This window comes from Syngnathus leptorhynchus, chromosome 13 (genome assembly GCF_054491065.1).
Source record: "Syngnathus leptorhynchus isolate UIUO chromosome 13, UIUO_Slep, whole genome shotgun sequence".
Taxonomy (NCBI): domain Eukaryota; kingdom Metazoa; phylum Chordata; class Actinopteri; order Syngnathiformes; family Syngnathidae; genus Syngnathus; species Syngnathus leptorhynchus.
Window position 1 is genome coordinate 8,854,094 of NC_141207.1, and position 18,766 is coordinate 8,872,859.

Consider the following 18,766-nt stretch of genomic DNA (forward strand, 5'->3'; position numbering starts at 1 on the left):
ACACAAAAGAAGTCAAGAAGAGTTTGTGTGTCATGAAGAAACTCCTCTTATTCCTGCACGAGTGTCTTCTGCTTGCCAGACGGGAACAAAAAAAAAAAATACACACACAAAGCTACTCACTGTACTGTAACTTATTTTATAGTACTTTTTTCCTTGAAGGAAATTTGGAAAAAAAAATCAATCATAAAATAAAACCTGCTTCCCGCTTTCATGTGTATTTTGTAGCTTTGGAACAAATAGCACTTCATTGTTTGTACTTATCCTAAACGCAACGTATTTACATCGAATGTCACTTTGTAATCCACTTTTATTACAGATGTCCCTTTTTGTTATGAAAATTAATATTATTTCATGTACTTTTCAATATACAGACAAAACACTGTATTCAGATTGTTTTTTTTTTTTCTAATGATGTCTGTATGAGCATCTGCAGTGTTACCTCTTTTGTGAAAATAAAACTATTAAACCACATTTTTTTTTTATGGCGTGCCATGTCAACAGCTACATGACCCCATTTAGGTGTAGGTGGGAAATGAAAAAAACGCAAGACCCGCCCCCTCCACGCCCATCGCGGTTTTTCGAAAGAAAAGAGCACTTTTTGAAGTTCAGGGCTAAAAGCAGCTCTCAAGTTGGTAAAGTTGGGGCTTCCCTCCATTTTCTTAAATTCCCCCACACACTTTTATTTCAAAAATATATTTTGAACAAGTTTTATTAAACATGTCTTTCCTATAACATTCCAAAGGGAATGTAAAAAAAAAAAATCCAAAATCCCAGGAGCCCTTTACCCTTGAAAGTCCCAAAAATGTCTTTTCAACATGTTGAAAAAAACTCTATATAGGGATGGACACGATGGTGGGCAGTTCTCCGATGGGCGGCGGGTTGTATTTCTCGACCCTCATCAGCCGTCGCAGGATGTCGTCGCGGTCGCGCGGCCAACCGTACACGTGCGTGTTCAGCAGCCAGTTGGGAACGTGACGCTGCAGACACGTGGAGAGGGTTGCTTAACTTCTTTCTACACTTGACAGGTAAAACTGTTGATTTGACTTCTTTTTAATGACTGCTCGTTTAACATTGATTGAATTTAAAAGGGGTTTAATAACATTTTACAAATAATTGCAGTGTGTGCATGAAGTTGGATCCATTGCTTCACTACTGGTAACCACAGGGGGCTCAACCCTGTCCTAGAACTTCCTTTTAATACAGTCCAGTATATTAAATCTCACCTTTTTTGCCCCAGGGAACAAAATGGGAATGAATCGGAAATTCTTGCTTCCGTTCTGGATGAACTCATTCTGAAGCTGAAAGGAAAGAAGCATGCATTCAAGAAGCCAAGCAGTGGTAAGTTCCTGTCGGAGTTCTGTATCGGGGACCTGTTTGTGGATGTAGACCGTGTTGCACATCCTCTCGTCGTTGTCGGGGCTGACGTGGGAGGCCGTGACGGTCTCGTGGTACTTGGGGCTGATGATGATGATAATCAAGTACTCTTTCTGAGGGGGGGCAGACGACGCCCGTCAGTTTGCGCCCCTGACCAAAACCCCAGAGCGGCAACTCACCTCGCTGAGGTAGCGCTCCATGAAGTCGATCTTGCTGATGCTGCGGAATTGTTGCTCGAATATGTCAATCTGAAAGCAGAACGTTTGATACAGCGGTCACGCTTTGGACTCGGGAAGTATGGTGACATTTTTCCAATGTCGTACGTGAGTGTCGAAGCCGTTGTGTCGCAGCAGGGCCACAAAATTGATGATCTCGTTGACGTGCGCGTCGTCGTCCGCCTCGTACGTGACGAACACCCTCCCTGCAACCACGTAGATGTGATTTAGCATTAGATGGCCAATCGAGCTTCTTTCCGGAATCACGCAGGCCACCTACTCTGCTCCAGAGACAACGGCATGCTCCGCGTCAGCGGCTTCTCCGCAGGTGGAATGCTGTGGCCGCCCCTGCCAAACAAAATATTTAGCAGAGCGGGCTGCGACGTACGATATCGATGAATCTTATGAACTGATCATCTGCTTTGTTTACGTGTAAAGAATTCCAAAGTAGAACTTACGTTGGGGTCAATCGTTCCCAAGGAGGTCTGCAGTCACCTGCGTATTGACAACGCAAGCAAAGCTGAGAACAACGCGGAAAATGTACGCAGCGACGAGTCGAGACTCACATTGCTGCGGGGCGTAAGGCGCTCTGTTCTGATGCCACGGCAACTTGACGTCGGAGGGACACTGGGCCCAGCAGGCGGCCCCCGGCGGGGAGCACATGTACGGCGGAAGCGTGTGATGCCGGCTGGGCGGCTCGGAGCGCAGCGAGCACGGCTGCTCCAGGCTCAACTTGTGTCCGGACCGGAAGCTCTGGCTGCAGCAGCTACAGAGTTCCGTAGGGTCAGAGCCGGACGGGGGTCCGCTGCTGGGATATCCCGACCAATCGCCGGAGAAACCGGACTGCTCAGGCCAGCTGCCGTCCGCCAGACTCGGAAACGGAGCCGGCGGGAAGGAACAGGAACTCAGGCCGGAGAAGGAATTCTCATCCGGGTTGCGTTCCCTGTCCTGCTCCGAACCGAGCCCGGCGGAGGCGCCGGGGTGGTTGTAAAGGGGGGCCGAGTCCAGTTTGGGAGCGCTTGCTTCTCGCTGTTCTGCGCTCATTGTTTCATCGTCCTCTTGGGGTGTGTTGCTGTTGCTCAGGAACCAACTGGACAGAAACATTTTCACAATTCAACTGAAGTATCAGAAGTGCTGCTAAGTGATGCCTGCCATCTAGTGGTAAATGGTGTCATGACAACTTTATGATGACCAATAAGAACAAAGATTTGGTTGCACTTTGGTAAAAGAAATACTTTGACTTTAAAAGCAAGTTTTGTATCACTCACCTATTTGGAGATTTGCAAGCTGGCAGCATGATTGATCCTTCGTACATCCATGTGTGTGTTCACATCGCACTTAATACAAACACACAACACACTCGGATATAAAAAGATCATAAACTTGAAGTTACTTTTTACTTGAGTCATATTATTCTAAAGTAACAGTAAAAAAAATCTTGCCTACTCTGCCCACCTTTGCTGTGACACATTTTTTATGTTTTCACCACAATTATTTATGACATCTACTTGTGTTGAGGATTCAAAATGTCTCCACCGAAAAAAATGTAACAAGTTACAGTGAAATGTGATGGCCGTATCACACAAAATAGAAAAACAACAACACACCCACAGCAATAGAGTGGAAAATGCTTTATGGTGTTTCCCATTTTGCGTTAATATAAAGTTAGAAGACAAAGTTATGTGCTTGTTTTAACACTCAAAATGTCATTTTCTTTGTTTTAAATTAAACAGTAATATTGTAAGAAGCCCGTGGTATGCAAGAAGAATGTGCATAGACAAGGATTGTGTCTCACAAATATAGAAAGACACGCACACTCGAAGTTTGTGCACGTAGTATTTGAAGTAGTTTGACACGGGTGAGTTGCTTCACGTGGGATGACGTCGCTTTCAAAAGTTAAGTCGTTTGATAAAATCACGCACGCAATTTGTTCCATTGATTGACCTATGACATGTAAAGTGACATTTAAAATGACATTCGCGGTTATGTGTATGACCTCAATATATTTGCGCTCACATATTTTTTTTCTTTTGCTAAAGATCTCACGAGGAAAAGACTTCCATACCTTCTGCGTTATTACAATATTTATACTGCGGGACTTTTTTTTTTTTTAACTGTGAAGTTACACAAATGTCTCACAAGAAAGAAAAAAAAACAAATCTTACCGTCGCTTAAGCCTGTGTTGGTGGTGAGAATCCTAATGGCGCAAATTCCCTCGCTCGGCGGCTGCTTTGTACTGCGTGAGACGTTTGCTCGCTTCAATTTTGCCTTGTGATCTGACTTGCGGTGAAGCGCACTCGCTGTCTTCTCGCCAAGTCCCGCCTGCCGCCGACTTCCCACGCACGCACGCACGCACGCACGCACGCACGCACGCACGCACGCACGCACGCAATTTCAGCTATTTTACTCAACATGCATGGGGCTGCTGATTCTTTTATTTCTTCAAAGTGTCCCCACTCATTGACTCGATTGCACCTTTCCACAATTTAAGAGCTTGCATTAACTGCACTAGTAGCATTTTGATTTTCATGTGAATAAAAATGATGAGCATTTGCTTCTTTTTCCCCCTAATGTACTTTAATGAAGGTCTTTGCAGGAGCAGAGGTCAATGAAAATGAACAGTTTGTGCCTCACGGGATGGTAGTACGCCGTGAGATCGGCCCATTCTGAGATAAAGAGAAGAAATGGCTGATAATGAGAAGAGCATCGCAAAGATCTTCAGTGAGGTGAAGACTGGACAGTACCAGTCCAATTAAGTCCAAATCCCTGTGGGAATTCTGCAAGATTCTGTTGGATAAATGTAGTTTTTGTTTGTTTGTTTTGGGAAAATAAGAAAAAAACGCCTTCGGAGTATCGCTGGCGCAGCGCTGAGCAAAACACATTTTTGACATTGTTTATATTTGAAGTCAGTGGTAGTCAATGTCTTTCCGTGGTAGGTAACCTGGTGCTGGTTGTTTCCAAAAATGAAAAGAGGCATGAAGTGCTCATTTCTTTTATTGTTCTCACACAGCGCTAAGACATTTAAACCTGAAGAGTTATGTAAGCGTGAGTGTGAAGTCTGCACTGTGGAGTTGTCTCTGTTGGGAAAAGCAAGCTTCCAGCCAGGCCTTACCAACCGGCACGGCTCCATCGTAGCGGCGAGTCAAATCCCGCAGCTCCTGCTTTCACATTTGCAGACATTAACATTTGCAAATGACGTCAGAAGGGGTTCCAAATTGCCACGGCTAACCTGAGCGTGGACCTCGTGCTCCACTTCGGCGACTATGTGCGTGACTTGGTCGCTCATCACCTCGTCTTCGTCGCCGTCATAAGTGAGCTGCAGCTAAGGAAACAGCGGTGTGATCAGTTAGCATGTTACGCTACGTTCGGCACTACGATTTAGCTCGTGAGTGGGACTCGACTGTGATTTTTATTTTTTTTAGGCGATAAACCATTTAAAGCCTGATGTCGAACAACTATACACGTGATTTGTTTTTGTTTTTTTTAAATCTACATAATTTTTTAATGTAATATTTCAATCCAAAAAAGGATTTGCATGGTGACTTTTGAGACAAGCTGTATTATTTCTCTTCTTTCTATTGATTGCAACAAGTTGCAGTTATCAAGGATATGTGACGAGGTAGCGGGCCAGCCTCTTCCTGTCCGTTGCCGTCAGGTTGTAGAAAAACACACGGATGCCCCTCATGAAACACGGCAGCTCGGAGGAAATCCGTGGCGAGGATGGGCCCGCCGTCTCCTGTGCATCGGCGGCCGAGCTGCTCGCTTGCGCCGAAGAGGTGGTGGCGGCGGTGGATTTGTTTTTGTGATAGTATCTGCCAGCCAGGTTAAGGGAAGCGAGAGCTCAAAAGGTGGCGTTAATAGGAGATGTTAATATCATTTGATCTATTTTTAGAATTGCAAAAAAAAAAAAAGATACATGAAAGTGGGGATGCCTCTGGAAGCCAGATGTTTTCTGATCAGACGTTCGGTGCCGTACCAGTTGAAGCCCTTGGTGGCGTGGCCGATGCGAGGCAGGTGCACGCTAGCTTGAGCGTGAAGAAAAAGGATAGTTGAAGTATCAGCCAACCATGTGACCCAGCACGCATTCCATTGTAGCCACAGAGGTAGCGCAGTACGGCGGTGACGGGAGTGGGGGGGGTGTCCTAGCATATCCCGTCAGTCAAGTCTAACCGTGACATAAAAAAGAAAAAAAAAACAAAAAACACCGCAATGATGCCAAGAAAATGTTGCTCAAACCTGCAGTGTGAGAAATCAACTGCAAGGGCAACAACAGTTATTTGTAGAATTCTCGCCAAACGTCAAGTATTATCACTTTGCTTTCTTAAAAAGAAATGACAAAAAAAAAAAAAAAGAATTTATTGTTGTAAAATATGACTGTTTTCCTCGAAAATTTATTGTCATTTTTGTAATATTACTACTTTTAAAAAAAACGATCTAGCGGCGTGCTAATTGTATTGTAATCATTTTTCTTATTAATATTAAAAAAAAATATATGATATACATAAAATATTGTAAAAAAATCTTAAAGTCAAGAGTAATTAAAAATGGGACTCACTATTATGCTCATTATAGTGCAGGTGTACCTAATGACGTGGCCGACTGAGTGCATTTGGATATATGGTTATGTTTTCCACCTTTGTGCCGTTTAGCGGCGGCGTGAATCTTCTTCAAGCCCTGGTCGAGTGCCGTCAGAAATATTCCGGACAACTTGTTGGCTTTGTCTCGCTGCTGCGCGACGATGAGGGCCAGCTGAGGAGGGAGCAAGAGGCTACTCAAAAACTGAACATCGCCATGGAAATCAAGACAGGAAGTCACATGGGCACACGTGAGTATATTTTGGGAAACCTACGTGATCCTTCCCGTCCAGTCGGGACTGTTTGTCATCGATGGGGAAAAACAGCACGTTTCCCACATCCAAGTCTGCGGAAAAAAAAAAAAAACGTCGGCGTTTGTGACGTTTGTGATTTTTCCTCGTACCTTTCATCTCTCCCGCCAGCTCGTACTGCCGCCGCGGTTCGTCCGACCGGACCTCCAGCGCGGTGAACAAGCCTCCCTTTCCCCACCAGCCCGAGTCATCTAAGAAAATGTTTGGATTTTATTTCCAAGGTGAGGCGTAGCGGGCCAGACGGCGTGGCACGTACCCACACAGTGGACGATGATGGCGTCCCCACGCGCGGTGTGAGGATGCGTGACGTCTCCCAGGACGTAGCTGATGGCGCCGCTATCCGAGTCGGCCGAGCTCACGCTGCTGCCGTCCTCCTCTTCTTCCTCCTCGCTGTCCGCAGATTTCAGGCAGCGGGATGTGTAGCCTTGGGACGCCCACCACGCCATCCTGCGTGGAATGACATCAAAACGGAAGAATTCGATGAATTTTTTGGGATGGCGGCGTGCCGTCAAATGTGTGTCTGAAACGGACTTTTTCTTGTACTTGTGCTCCTCCTGCTTCTTCTTGGCCTCTGCCTCGTATTTGGCTCGCTTGGCGGCCGCCTCCTGGCGCTTCTGTCGGCGCAGTTCCAGCTCCGCCTCCGTGAGAGGACGCCGCTTCCTGGTCGGGAAGATGAGCCCCGTCGCCGACGACACCTGAAACAAATACGGTAACCACGTTATTCGGATCCTACTACAGTGTGTCAATGGGGAAAGTCGTACGTCGGTTTTGTTTCGTAGACTTCGGCCTTCCCCGCCAGCTTTCGGCGTCTCGGCGAGTTGTTGCTCCAGCAGGCGCTCGAAACTTCTCTGGTCCTCCGAGCTGGGGTCCTTGCTGTAGTCCTTTCCCTCAAAGTAGTACATGTGGTCTGGGAGAGCAATAACGGGTTGCCATTTTCAACCCTTGTTGATCTTCAGATGAGAAGCTCCACGGTGAAAACATACTCTGCCTGTCAGATTCCGAGTCGCTGTCTTCATCGTCTCGCAAGGAGACGTCGTCTTGATCAGCTGACCAGCGGCCGTGGCGTGAGGCGCCGAGGATTTTCTCCAGTTTCACGTCTTGGACCGAGCTCTCGTCCGAAGACAGCAACTTGTCCACGCCAAACTTCAAGATCTCACTGAGCTAAGGAAAGTATATTTTGAAATGGTTTCTCCAAACAATATGTTTTATATTTGGCGGTGTTGCGCTCACATGCAGTCCGGCCGCCGCCGACTGGGCGCGCTCCAGCAGCGAGAAGCGTCCTTCTTCGATCACCGTGTTGGTGAGCTCCAACTTGGAGACGGCGCGCGAGTACATGATCTCCTCCACCGTGTCTCTGGCCAGCAGGCGGATCACCTTCACCGGCCTGTCAGCAAAAAATGTAAGTCAGACACCCACTGAAGATGGTTTTGTGTTTTTCTTTATTCTGTCCAGGTAAACGATGACATCACGATGGAGGCGGACACCTGCTCTGGCCAATGCGGTGACAGCGTGCGGCTGCCTGCAGGTCGTTTTGAGGGTTGAAGTCGCTGTCCATGAAAATGACCGTGTCGGCGGCTGTGAGGTTCAGGCCGACGCCTCCTGCACGATACATTTTAAGGTAATCATTGATCAATGAAATAAATATGAAAAATATATTTTGCTACTTCATTCATATTCCACAATATCATCCACAAACTAAATCAGCCTTTTGATTCACTTTCTACTTGAAGTCTCACGCAGGACGTGAAGGCCAAAAGTTATCGGGAAAGTGACAGGAAGTGGCTGCCGTCACGCAGCGCAATGGCCTTGTTTTCGTCATCCTGTCGCAGATCTTATCTGCTTTCATCGGGCTCTCGCTTTCCTCCCTCACACAGGCCGCACACGCACGTTTTAGCTGAAGATTGCAAGATGTGACGAGTGTGCAAGTTCACCTGCTTTGGTGCTAAGCAGGAAGACAAAAACGTCTTTGCTACTGAAGTTCTTCACAGCGAGATTGCGTTCTTCGCCGCGGACTGAGCCGTCCAGGCGCTCGTAGCTGAAACCTGAGCGGGAAAAGAAGTCCGACTCGTTTGGTCACAACATGAGGTAGACCTGCTGCTGCTAAGAGCGCTGACCTCTGTACTCCAAGTAGTCCTGAACAATGTCCAGCATTCTGGTCATCTGGGAGAAGAGTAGAACTCGATGACCGCTGCAAATGAGACACATTTAAAAAGAATTTAAGGGGGCCCTAAATAAATATGAAGCCAATTAAATAAATAAAATAGAAGTTCATGAAAATATAAAATATGAAACTTTTTTTAATTGATGATTTTCAAGTCACGCACCCTTGCTGCAGGTAGACCAGCATGCTGTCAAGAAGGCAGAGTTTGCCGCTGGCTTCCACCAGATGTTCCCCCATCTCAAACGGCTCAGGCTCCACTCCTGGTCCAGGGGGTGAACAAAAAAAAACAAAAAACAAACACATAAACTTCATGGAAAGCTGCACCTGAAGCGAGCTGAAGTCACCTTACCGTCAAACAGATACGGGTGGTCCACGCACTTCCTCAACTGAATCAGGATGTTCAGCAAACGGGTCTTGTTGCTTTGGTCGCTACCAAAAGCCTCTTGAAGAACAAAGCACATTGTTAGCAAATTGTCACCATCCTAACATGGTCCAACAAAATCCTGGAAGTGACACTCACCGACATCTTTCATCAGAAGGGCTTTGTAATATTTCTTCTGCAGCGCAGACATGCCGTGGTAGACCACCACTTCCGTCTTCTTGGGGAGGTCCACCGCCACCTCCGACTTGACCCGGCGGAGCAGGAAGGGCTCCAGGACGCTCTGGAGCTCAGCGGCTGGGGGGGGCCCGACACGTAATATGTATGTAGAACTTTTTCATTTTTGGAAGATGTTTCAGAAGTTGAGCATCTTCTCATTTTCTGTATGCAGACAAATGTTACCGAGCGCAGGTCGACTCCGCACATCGGCGTAAGAGCGGGCAAAGCCGTCGACATCGTCCTCCGAGAAGATGGCGGGCTGAATGAAACTCAGCAGGGAGTAGAGCTCCTGCAGGTTGTTCTGGATAGGCGTGCCGGTCAGTAGAACCCGGAAACCCACTGAGAACTAGACGGGAATGTATTAGTGATGATGATAACGACAAAGATGGCACCCACCCAGTACCTCCGTCAGGGTCTTCCGGAGCAGAGAGTTCTGGTTCTTGAGCCGGTGAGCCTCGTCTATGACCAGAACCTTCCACTTCCAGCTGAGGGAGGACAAAAACGGCGAAATGGTAAGAATTATACTAAAGCTCATTGGGTGAGGGAATTAAACAATATAAATAATACAAAATCTCACCGTCGTTGTAAACAGATGAAAACACAAGGGCACCATCTAGTGGCCAAGTTGTTAAATAACTTCATCCAAACAACAGCTTTACTTGGGATGGCTACCTTAGTCTATCTGAGTTTGGACTTCTAATCCAATCATTGAATTTTTGAGAGGACACTCACCGTCTCAGGAAGGAAGCATCTTTGAGGCAGAGCTGGAAAAACAAGCCATTTTTTAAAAAAAAGCCAAAGAATTATCAGACATGTTCTTGCATGCTCACACACCTCGTATGTAGTGAGAAGAACGTGGAAGTCTTGCGCGTCCCCTTGAATTTCAATCCGTCTCTCTTTGTCTCCCTTGTAGCATAGCACAGTCAAAGATGGTGCAAAGCTGGATGGGGAAAAAAAAAAACAAGATGAAACTTTTACGGGTCGACATTATTATTTTATGATACTAGACTCAAACATCTTTACCGTTCCAACTCACTCCTCCAATTCTCCATGACGGAAAGAGGGCTAAGAACTAAAAATGGACCTTTGACATCAAGAGCACCTGACATGTACACTAACAGGCTGATGGTCTGAAGGGACAAAACACAACATTGTGGAGGGAAAAGCAATTTCAAGTAAACAATATGCAAAACATTACAGAGTCAGTCATATGCAATAATATGATGGAGAAACTTTTCTCAAACCTGACAAGTTTTCCCCAAGCCCATCTCATCCCCCAGGATGCATCCCTGCTGGTTGTTCAGGCACTGAGTCAGCCACTGGACGCCATGCAGCTGGTAGGTCCTCAGCTGGATCCCTGTTTGAGAGCCAAAGTCCATCTTAGCTTCCTTACGAATGGAAGAGATCATTGAAACTTCCCGCCGCTTTGCTGTAAAAGTTACCTTTTAAACCCCAACGCTGCAAGTCGCTCTGAGTCAAAGTCGTCTTTTTTTTGGCGGGCACGCTGTTTTTAATCTTCAGCAATAATTCCGTCATATTTTTGACATCGAAGGGACCAAAACAGAAAATATTATTGTATACAGAAAAGGCGCTATGCCCCGCCCTAAAACTCCAAAACACTTCCTACTTGTCACGTGACGCAGGAAGTTATTCAACTTTTCGAATTCTCGAATTTATAAAACTCAACGCTGTGATTTGCTCCAAGCCTGTTTTATTGTTTCATTGTAATTAACAAATTGATCATGTTTCGTAATGAGGATACAAAAATAAAATACAGACGAGACTGCCAAACAGTTCCGTCACGTGACTCGTCGACACGTAAAGTAAAATGATCAGAAACAAAAAATAATAATACAATGTTAACATGCATATTCAAGGGAAAGATGTTTAAAACACTTTTAAAGTTGATTGCATTGTTTTGAAATGAAACAATTGGCTTTTTTGACGTTTTTTTATTGTGATACATCAAGTTATGATACTTTACAGCAGCAGAAACATTTCAGATAAAACATTTTAATTTAAAATGAAATATATACTATACCTCAAAATCCAACAGCGTATCAGGCACTAAGGCATAATTGTGTATAAACATACAAAAATATACAATAATAATGAAATATACATAATGCACATGCACCCCACTTTCAATAATGAAAAAACCGCGGGGGGGGGGGGGGAAGACACACACACACCTCTTCCTTAAATAAAAAACTGCAAAATTGATGCCACCAGGTAAAAGGCCTCATTTCATGCACATGGCCACCAACCTCAAGATGGCATCCCTGCAAAATAATTTATCAGGTTAGACCAAAACTATGAAAGTCCAGACAAAAACAATGTTACACTATGTAATCATTTTTATTAGTGACAATGTTAAAATGACAAACCTGACAAATGGGATGTAAGAAAGGCTGTACCTGTAAACAACAGCAGTTTTGTAAATATGAGGTGATATTTGAAAAGGAAAGATTATAAACTCACCAAGTGAACGATAACACTTGCAGGATGACAAACAGCAACGCCAGACCAAAGTTTTTCCACTAGAAGCAAAAAGATACAATTACTGGTAAGTTGGCTTCAACCTTTTTCTAAGTGACATAAGGACCCACTTAAGTCACTCACCCAGAAAGCGGCACACAGCGTCAACACTAGACAAGTCTGAAATAAAACACAAAAAATATCGATATATCACTTTGGCATAACCATTGTAAACTCAAGAATATTTGTGACATTTCCAAATTGTACTTCTTAGTGCAAAAAATAAACACCCTATTTCAAAATGTAGTATAGTGGTGATCATTGCACTTTCAAGCGGACAAAATTAGCTCACAATCATGATGGCGGTCGCCAACGCTCTTGTCTTGTCACACATCCTCTTCAGTTGCTTCACGGGGCCCATCAGGAACATAGTACTGTATAGCAAAAACATTTGTTTGGGGGGGGTGGGGGTCGACATCAAAATCAGTCACATCCATCTTCAAATGCCAGATTTAAAAGGGTGTGTAAACTTTTGATATTGCCTGGTGACACACTGGTATTCACACTAACCTTGCCAGGGTACAAATGTTTCCAAACGTGTAAAAGACAATGAACAGGATGACGCCAATCTTGGGGATGAAAAGTAAGCACACCCCCTGCAAAACACAACAATTTGTCTTAAGTTTTAAAACGCTAAATGTGGAGTCATTTGTTGGATTTATTTAAATGATAGCAATTCAGACTCAACGGTAGTCAAAAATGTTTGGATCTACTATGAAGATTTAAAAAAAAAAATAGAGTTGTTGGAAATCAGGCAAAGTTGCGTATAATGCAATTTATATAAAAAAATAAATAAATAAAACCAGATTAAAAAACAGCAATGTAGTTGCTTTAAAGTCAGAGCATCAGCAACATTCCTGAGAGCGAGACCAACCAGTAAAACCACAACAAGGCTGCATTCAGTTTTCTCCTCCCCAACAAAATGTTGCCCGTTTCCGTGTGAGTCTTACGAGAATGGAGCACACTCCCCCGATCACAAAACAGGCGATGAAGCCTTTCACGCGAGTCCCCCAGCCCAGCGTGGATGCCTCGTTTGCCGCCTGCACAAACAACCGCGGCAATTAACGTTCAAATCAACGGGCACCACAAATTAATCTGCTTTTGCTTACCTCTAAAATTGTCCTATCTTCTCTGCGCGATTCCTCGCCGCTTAAAACCGATTTGAGTTTATCCATACCCAAGTTTGGAGTTTACTTCTTGGATTTGCTTTTTGAAATGAGGACAAATGTTGCGAGTATTTCCCCTGAGCGGCTCGGCGTGACCTACCTGAGCGGCTGGATGACGTCACCACCGCTTACCTGAGATAAAGCGGAAGTGTCGCTCTTGAGGAGAAACCGTGCCCTGTCGTTGTCCTGGCAACCACACTGAAGTACGACTCACTTTTAAATTGAATTCATTAAAAGGATTCCTGCACAGGCGTTTGTGGCTGTAGGGGGTGCTATAGCCCCAGTTAGGCCTCGCCAGTGTTTTATTAGTCATAATTTTACTATTTATTTACACAACAAGCAGATTTTTTCATAATATATTTTTATTAGTGTTGCAAAAAAAAAACATCCAGAGACTGTGGTAAAGTGCAAGTCACTCTTAAAAATATACCGTCATTATTTCGTTTGTAGGAACATAAATAGAAGTGTGTGGTTTGTTTGTTCACGACCAAATATGACGTAAAAATACTCAAGTGTAATGACATGAAATAACGTTATAAAATACAGTTTGGCAAAACAAGGCCCCACCCTGCTCATACTAGCTTGTATAGCAATAGCAAAATAGCTAGCTACCGTTGATATCAAGGGCCCTGAGAGTACAAGCTACTAAAGGCTGTTAGAATAACACATGAAGGCAGTGATGATTCTCCTCACACTTCAAACATACTGTCCCTGATTTTAAACGACCACGGTGGCATTGGTCGGCGTCACACCGCCTCGTCCTCAGATTCGGGGTCTTTGTTGCTGCGCTTCAACAGGCCCATTTCCACCGGGGGGGTTTTCTTCAGTCGGGTGCGAACGGCACTAGGAAGGAATTGACGACAAAAAAAAACAAACAAACGTGTTAACTGTTGGGAGAAGGCGGGAATTGATCATTGTTATCCGCACATCCTCACCAGCTGACCAGGCAGTAGAGCGTGCCAACGCCGAGCATGGCGAAGGCGAGGTGCCACGAGTAGCACATGGTGATGAACATCATGTTGTTGTGGTCCTTCGGGTCCCACTGGGCCCCACTGGGAGGGTACAGCACGTAACCGATCTGAGATGCAAACACGAGAGAAAAAATCAGACGGTTGCTTAGCAACGCAATTCTGCTGGGACCGCTAGTGGGAAAGTAGAAAAATGGCCGCCCCCTGAGATGAATGAAAATGAATGCATATTCCAAAACACAAAATAAATCAGAATACCGCCTTTGGACTAGTGTGGCCGCCTAGAATATGAAGAAAATATTTGATGACTCACCTGCCAGAACCAGCTACCCTGCAACAGCGTCAGGACGCAGCGCAGCAGCTCCAGGAGGATGTTGCCTCGGTGAAAAAGCTCCAGGAAGGCCACCACCGCCCCGCCGAAAACAGCATAAAGCAGCAACATGTGCAAGTGCACGTCCAGCATGGACCGGCCATGGAGGTGATAAAGGAAGAGGAACCCTGCAAGAACAACATTTCATTCGTCCTCTCTGAAGCGGTTTGACTATTTTCTGGACTGAATGTCCAACCTTCATTAAAGAAGGCGATTGCCATCATCATCCTATCGAGGGCGAGGGGCGCGGCCTCGGTGGTGTGGACAATCAGGGACACGCATCCTGCCAGGCCGAAGAAGAGATACATGGTGGCGTGTTGCCAGTTCATCAGATCTTTCCATTGCTTCTCCGTAGAGTCATACAGCCTGAGTCTCGGTCCGTCGGCCAAGAACTGCTCCGCTATCATCCCTGGATGACAAACGGCGGCGGTCAATCACATAACGGATCCCCTTGCGGGATGTCACCAGCTTGCGCTCACCTGCTAACGAGAAGAAGAGAACCAGCGAGCTTTCTACGATCTCCAGGCGACGTTGCGTCGCTCGGCTGCTCAGCCGGGTCGAACCAATGTTCTTGTTCCGGCGGGTGGCGTGCCACAGTGAATATTTTGCCGTCCACCAGAGGCCGCCAATTAGAAAAAAGGTCCCAGGAAGCGCGTGGCCCTTGAAGCTCCCCATGATGCAACTCCTGCAGTGGAATAACTTTGAAGAAAGTATTTACTTTAGTTATGACTTTGCGTCGTGTCGTTGAGAAGGTGGAGAAGGAAAAGCAACGGTAGGCTGCAATTGAAGCACACAGTAATGACACATAATGACCGAGTAGGCAATTGTGTGAGCGGGCGCGTACACACTCGCATTTGGAGCTTCAAATCCGATTTAGGAGATAAATTTTCAAACAACCTGCTTGATTTGATTTCACAAGTAGCGCGGCAAGCATCCATTTTAGGAGATGATGATGAAACGGTCGGCCACCTTTTGAAAGCAAGGACACTCAAACATAAGTAGATGTTTGTTTCCGGGCAAGACCACTTCAGGATGAGAAAAACAAAACCATCGCCGTGGCAACCGCTGTGTTCCAATAGAGGCAGGAGTGAGGGTTAAAATAATAAATAAATAGTGTTGAGGGGTTTTGATTGATTGTGAAAATGTAAATAGAAGCATCAGCTGTGCCAAATGCTGCACTGACAAAAACCACGATAATGAATTTAAGTAAGATTAGAATGAAATGAAACGCTGATATAACTGGCTCATTTATCAGCAGGCTCTTTATGGACCTTTTAAAATCAGCAAAAACGACGATTTTTAAAAAAAAATTTTACACAATACAAGTTTACAACACAAGACAAAGGTACATTCGAAAATTCGAAATAAACAAAATATGGGGGAAATTGAGAATAAATTGTAATTTAAGATATATTTTTGTTTATTACATGAATAAATTAAAAGATGTTGCAAACATTTTATAATGTACGGCTTATTTAAAATAAGTAAGCACAAAGCATTTAAGAGCAAAAGAAAAGTTACAGTACATCCTAAAGAGTGGAAAAACCAAGGGGTGAGCATCTTACCCAAAGTAGCTATGTCTTCTAATATTTCAAAAAGAAAAAGTTAGTTAAGATAAAAATGAAAACTTTTTGAATTTTCCATCATTTGAGCAAACCTCCTCATCGAAGTAAACTCTGACTTTCCACTCAAAATCCTCGTCGCCTCCGAACCGTTTCACAACATCTTTTTTCCCCATTTTCCCTCTCGAGCGTTGTGATTGGTTGGCAAGGCTGATTCGACGTCACGTTCACGATTTCCCGATGGCCGAAACACGCGTCAATCTCAGGTTTCCACGTGTGCACTTTCACTCCGCCTGCTCGAGAAAAAAAGAAGAATCCGCAACTTTCCGTACTGCCGAGTCGAACCGAGCAGAGACGAGGCCTGCAGCACGTACACAGTAGCCGAGGAAGTCTTTGTCTACAATGGCACCTCCCCTTGCCAAGGAGGATTTGTTTATTATACATTTTGGCGATAGTACACAAAAAAACGAGTAATTCCTGAAGGGGACACCTATTTAGGAAATGAATGGGGGGGGGGGGGGGGGGGCGATCATTAGCAATGAAAATAGGTTTATTTTCAATTTACAAGAATACACACAAAGTATTATTTTCAATACATTATATATTCGTAGTTGTCCCTCCTGGCCTGTATTGGGAGTCGTGTACTCCTTCACTACTCCCAAATAGTAACAATATGTATCAATGCAATTTACATTTATGTGGTAAATAATACTTTTTTTTGCAAATTGGAAAACTGACTTTATAGGGAGTGATCCTGAACACACGCCAAACACACAATCCACTTCATTAGGTACACTACAGTACATGAGCTATTCAAGAGTGTAACAGTGAACCACACCAAAGTTAAAAAAAAAAAAAAAAAGAATTTGCAAATATACGAGAGTTAACTATTATTTTCGTGAAGATAAGGAGGTGTTCATGCAGGGATGGTGGAGTTGTGGAGCAAATTAGCATGCAGGCGTTACAAAAGTCCGTAACAGGACTTTGAGGCGGGACGAGGACCAGGGCATGGACACCAGGACACAACACGTCGGACACGTTTGTTTCTTCCACAGCCATTGCTCCATGCACTGAAACACATTATGAAATACATTTTTATGAATAGGTAAGATAGTTGTCAGCACAGTTGAGCATGTGGGTCAGCCTGCATGCCTTGCCATCAAAAAGTTGTAGACTAAAATTTCTGCCTGCCACTGAAAACTGTTCAACGGTGTCGGCGCAGGGAAAGCTGCCGGCGGAACGGCTGATGTTGTTGTTTTTCGGGGGTGACGCCGCCGACTTCATCCGCGGACTTCCGCCTGTCGCTCAGGAGTCTCCTCACCAGGCAGGTCGCGGCCGTCTCGCTGCCGCTGCGAGGGCCGCACGGCTCGGACCTGCGAGCGGCCTTTCGTCCAAAATCAGACTGGTGAGTGGAAAATTGTTTTCATGACATCATGCATGGCAAGTTAGTATTTAAAAGTATTACCTCTTTGTGGATGGTGTGCGCACAATGCGGCTCTTGAAGGCCAGCACCATTTTTGTACACGTTATCATGACACAGCAGACACATCTTGACATCGCCGCTCTGAAGAACAAAAACACATGAAGGAAAAAGCAGCGTCGTCTTCATTTTGGAACCTCTGCCTGCTCACCTGGGACAGGGTGCATTTATCTTGAAGACAAAGTCTCTTCTGAAAGGATTCAGTCAGCTCGGGGATGGTTCCGATCCGGCTCTCCGGGACGGCCGACTTGGAGCGTCCATTTTCGTCCGAGGATGTCCGCCGAGCCCTCTGGTGAGGTCTGACCTCACCCTTGTCCTCTCGGCTCTTGGCGTGACTCGCATTAGTGGCCGCGTGCAAGCGGTTCAGCTTCATGACGTCAAGTTGGGACTGTGAAAAAGCAGAATCGTTTCATTTTAGCTGATAAAAGCTGAGTCACCATTGATTAATTGATGAGGTCATTGATATATATATTTTATGTCGTTGTGTTGTATCCTTACGACTGTGGGAAGCGATGCTCGTCTGTCAACTCTGCTCTTGGCCGGTCTCCTAAAACTTCGCTTTCTTTCACGCAGGTGTCCTCCTCCACCACCTCCGCCGTATCCTTCAGCTCCGTGTCCCCAATAGCTGCTCATCCACTTGGTAAAGTTACCGTCATCATCCTCATCGTCCATGATGATGGCGGGCAAGAGTCTCAGCGACATGACTGTGGGATGCGGTGACTGACTGAACGCCTGACTGACTATTCCCAGGTTATCCTGAAATAACCTGCCGCAATCCCTTTCAATCTATTAGCTGGAGGAGAGTTGTCACTCTGAAGGGACTGATGATGGGAGTGTTTGTTTTTGGAACCCTTTTCATTTCAACCCAGTCAGCGTCCCCCCCACCCACCCCCTCCCCGAGGCATCTCCACAATGTGCCATACTTTCCATGAGTGCATCAAACATGTCAATAGTTATGGAGTGCTTCCCTGGTCCTGGTATGTAGGACAACAAAACATCAGCTTATAACACTTCCGTGTGTGCATGAAGCGTGTGAGGCAAAATACCATTATTTTTTGAATTTATTTCATTTTATTAAAAAAGAAACACGCATTTAACATGGAAATTAACACAAAAATTGGAATTGTCAAGAATTGGTGTTTTATGGAGATGGCAAATAACAAAAACCTATGTATAATTGACACCCATCAGACAAAAAATATTTTTGGGTAAGGATTCTCACTTGCAGTAGTTTTGAAATCCTTCATTCCGCATAACTGTATTATACTGCCCCCCGGTGGCCAAGTAATCATCACTCGAAGGAGCAACACAATGTCCATTGTAAAGAGTAGAATATGACAAAATGACATTTCATGAGACAATATAAAGTTTTATAGAAGCTAATCGTGTAAATATTCAACAGACCTGATTAAACAACGCAAAATGATTACATGTGATTCTTTGCCCGTC

At 45.0% G+C, this 18,766-nt stretch overlaps 5 protein-coding genes and 1 long non-coding RNA gene across 10 annotated transcripts; 1 reads left to right on the top strand and 5 right to left on the bottom strand.

Annotated features, from left to right (window-relative positions):
* Positions 1–17: 17 nt before the first annotated feature.
* On the bottom strand, positions 18–3,870 carry traf3ip2l (TRAF3 interacting protein 2-like). The gene is made up of 10 exons (XM_085928448.1): positions 3,755–3,870; positions 2,858–2,926; positions 2,156–2,679; positions 2,048–2,084; positions 1,870–1,937; positions 1,698–1,795; positions 1,554–1,622; positions 1,371–1,487; positions 1,224–1,298; positions 18–977 (listed from the first exon to the last, which is right to left on the bottom strand). Exons 2-10 carry the CDS (start codon positions 2,902–2,904, stop codon positions 831–833), a joined length of 1,182 nt encoding a protein of 393 aa, XP_085784574.1. The 5' UTR covers positions 2,905–2,926; positions 3,755–3,870; the 3' UTR covers positions 18–830.
* A 707-nt stretch (positions 3,871–4,577) lies between these two features.
* On the bottom strand, positions 4,578–10,835 carry chd1l (chromodomain helicase DNA binding protein 1-like). Its single transcript, XM_085927913.1, has 25 exons — positions 10,676–10,835; positions 10,478–10,590; positions 10,257–10,363; positions 10,068–10,173; positions 9,966–9,997; positions 9,637–9,718; positions 9,417–9,579; positions 9,156–9,311; positions 8,985–9,077; positions 8,799–8,895; positions 8,589–8,662; positions 8,406–8,516; positions 7,959–8,073; positions 7,705–7,858; positions 7,458–7,635; positions 7,236–7,381; positions 7,006–7,169; positions 6,731–6,921; positions 6,567–6,665; positions 6,439–6,509; positions 6,224–6,338; positions 5,506–5,614; positions 5,206–5,401; positions 4,819–4,905; positions 4,578–4,747 (listed from the first exon to the last, which is right to left on the bottom strand). The coding sequence occupies exons 1-25, from the start codon at positions 10,767–10,769 to the stop codon at positions 4,625–4,627; spliced, it is 2,976 nt and encodes a 991-aa protein (XP_085784039.1). The 5' UTR covers positions 10,770–10,835; the 3' UTR covers positions 4,578–4,624.
* Positions 9,407–10,718, top strand: LOC147047517 (uncharacterized). The gene is made up of 3 exons (XR_015067959.1): positions 9,407–9,550; positions 9,634–9,745; positions 10,147–10,718. It is a non-coding gene; the product is annotated as an uncharacterized LOC147047517 (long non-coding RNA).
* A 92-nt stretch (positions 10,836–10,927) lies between the features above and the next one.
* On the bottom strand, positions 10,928–13,076 carry sft2d2a (SFT2 domain containing 2a). The gene is made up of 8 exons (XM_085928106.1): positions 12,881–13,076; positions 12,722–12,811; positions 12,282–12,367; positions 12,064–12,145; positions 11,856–11,891; positions 11,715–11,773; positions 11,621–11,650; positions 10,928–11,515 (listed from the first exon to the last, which is right to left on the bottom strand). Exons 1-8 carry the CDS (start codon positions 12,944–12,946, stop codon positions 11,476–11,478), a joined length of 489 nt encoding a protein of 162 aa, XP_085784232.1. The 5' UTR covers positions 12,947–13,076; the 3' UTR covers positions 10,928–11,475.
* Positions 13,077–13,315: 239 nt separating this feature from the next.
* Positions 13,316–15,999, bottom strand: tmem45a (transmembrane protein 45a). Of its 4 annotated transcripts, none has more exons than XM_085928272.1 (6): positions 15,933–15,999; positions 14,755–14,974; positions 14,472–14,684; positions 14,219–14,403; positions 13,873–14,015; positions 13,316–13,780 (listed from the first exon to the last, which is right to left on the bottom strand). In XM_085928272.1, exons 2-6 carry the CDS (start codon positions 14,948–14,950, stop codon positions 13,684–13,686), a joined length of 834 nt encoding a protein of 277 aa, XP_085784398.1. In that variant the 5' UTR covers positions 14,951–14,974; positions 15,933–15,999; the 3' UTR covers positions 13,316–13,683. The 4 variants fall into 4 exon arrangements, with proteins under 4 accessions (XP_085784398.1, XP_085784395.1, XP_085784397.1 ...); XM_085928269.1 differs by having other exon boundaries at positions 15,841–15,975; XM_085928271.1 differs by lacking the exon at positions 15,933–15,999 and adding an exon at positions 15,173–15,325.
* A 1,042-nt stretch (positions 16,000–17,041) lies between these two features.
* Positions 17,042–18,019, bottom strand: lnp1 (leukemia NUP98 fusion partner 1). 2 transcript variants are annotated; one of them, XM_085928800.1, is made up of 4 exons: positions 17,816–18,019; positions 17,469–17,705; positions 17,303–17,401; positions 17,042–17,203 (listed from the first exon to the last, which is right to left on the bottom strand). In XM_085928800.1, exons 1-4 carry the CDS (start codon positions 18,017–18,019, stop codon positions 17,042–17,044), a joined length of 702 nt encoding a protein of 233 aa, XP_085784926.1. The 2 variants fall into 2 exon arrangements, with proteins under 2 accessions (XP_085784926.1, XP_085784925.1); XM_085928799.1 differs by having other exon boundaries at positions 17,042–17,221.
* Positions 18,020–18,766: the final 747 nt, after the last annotated feature.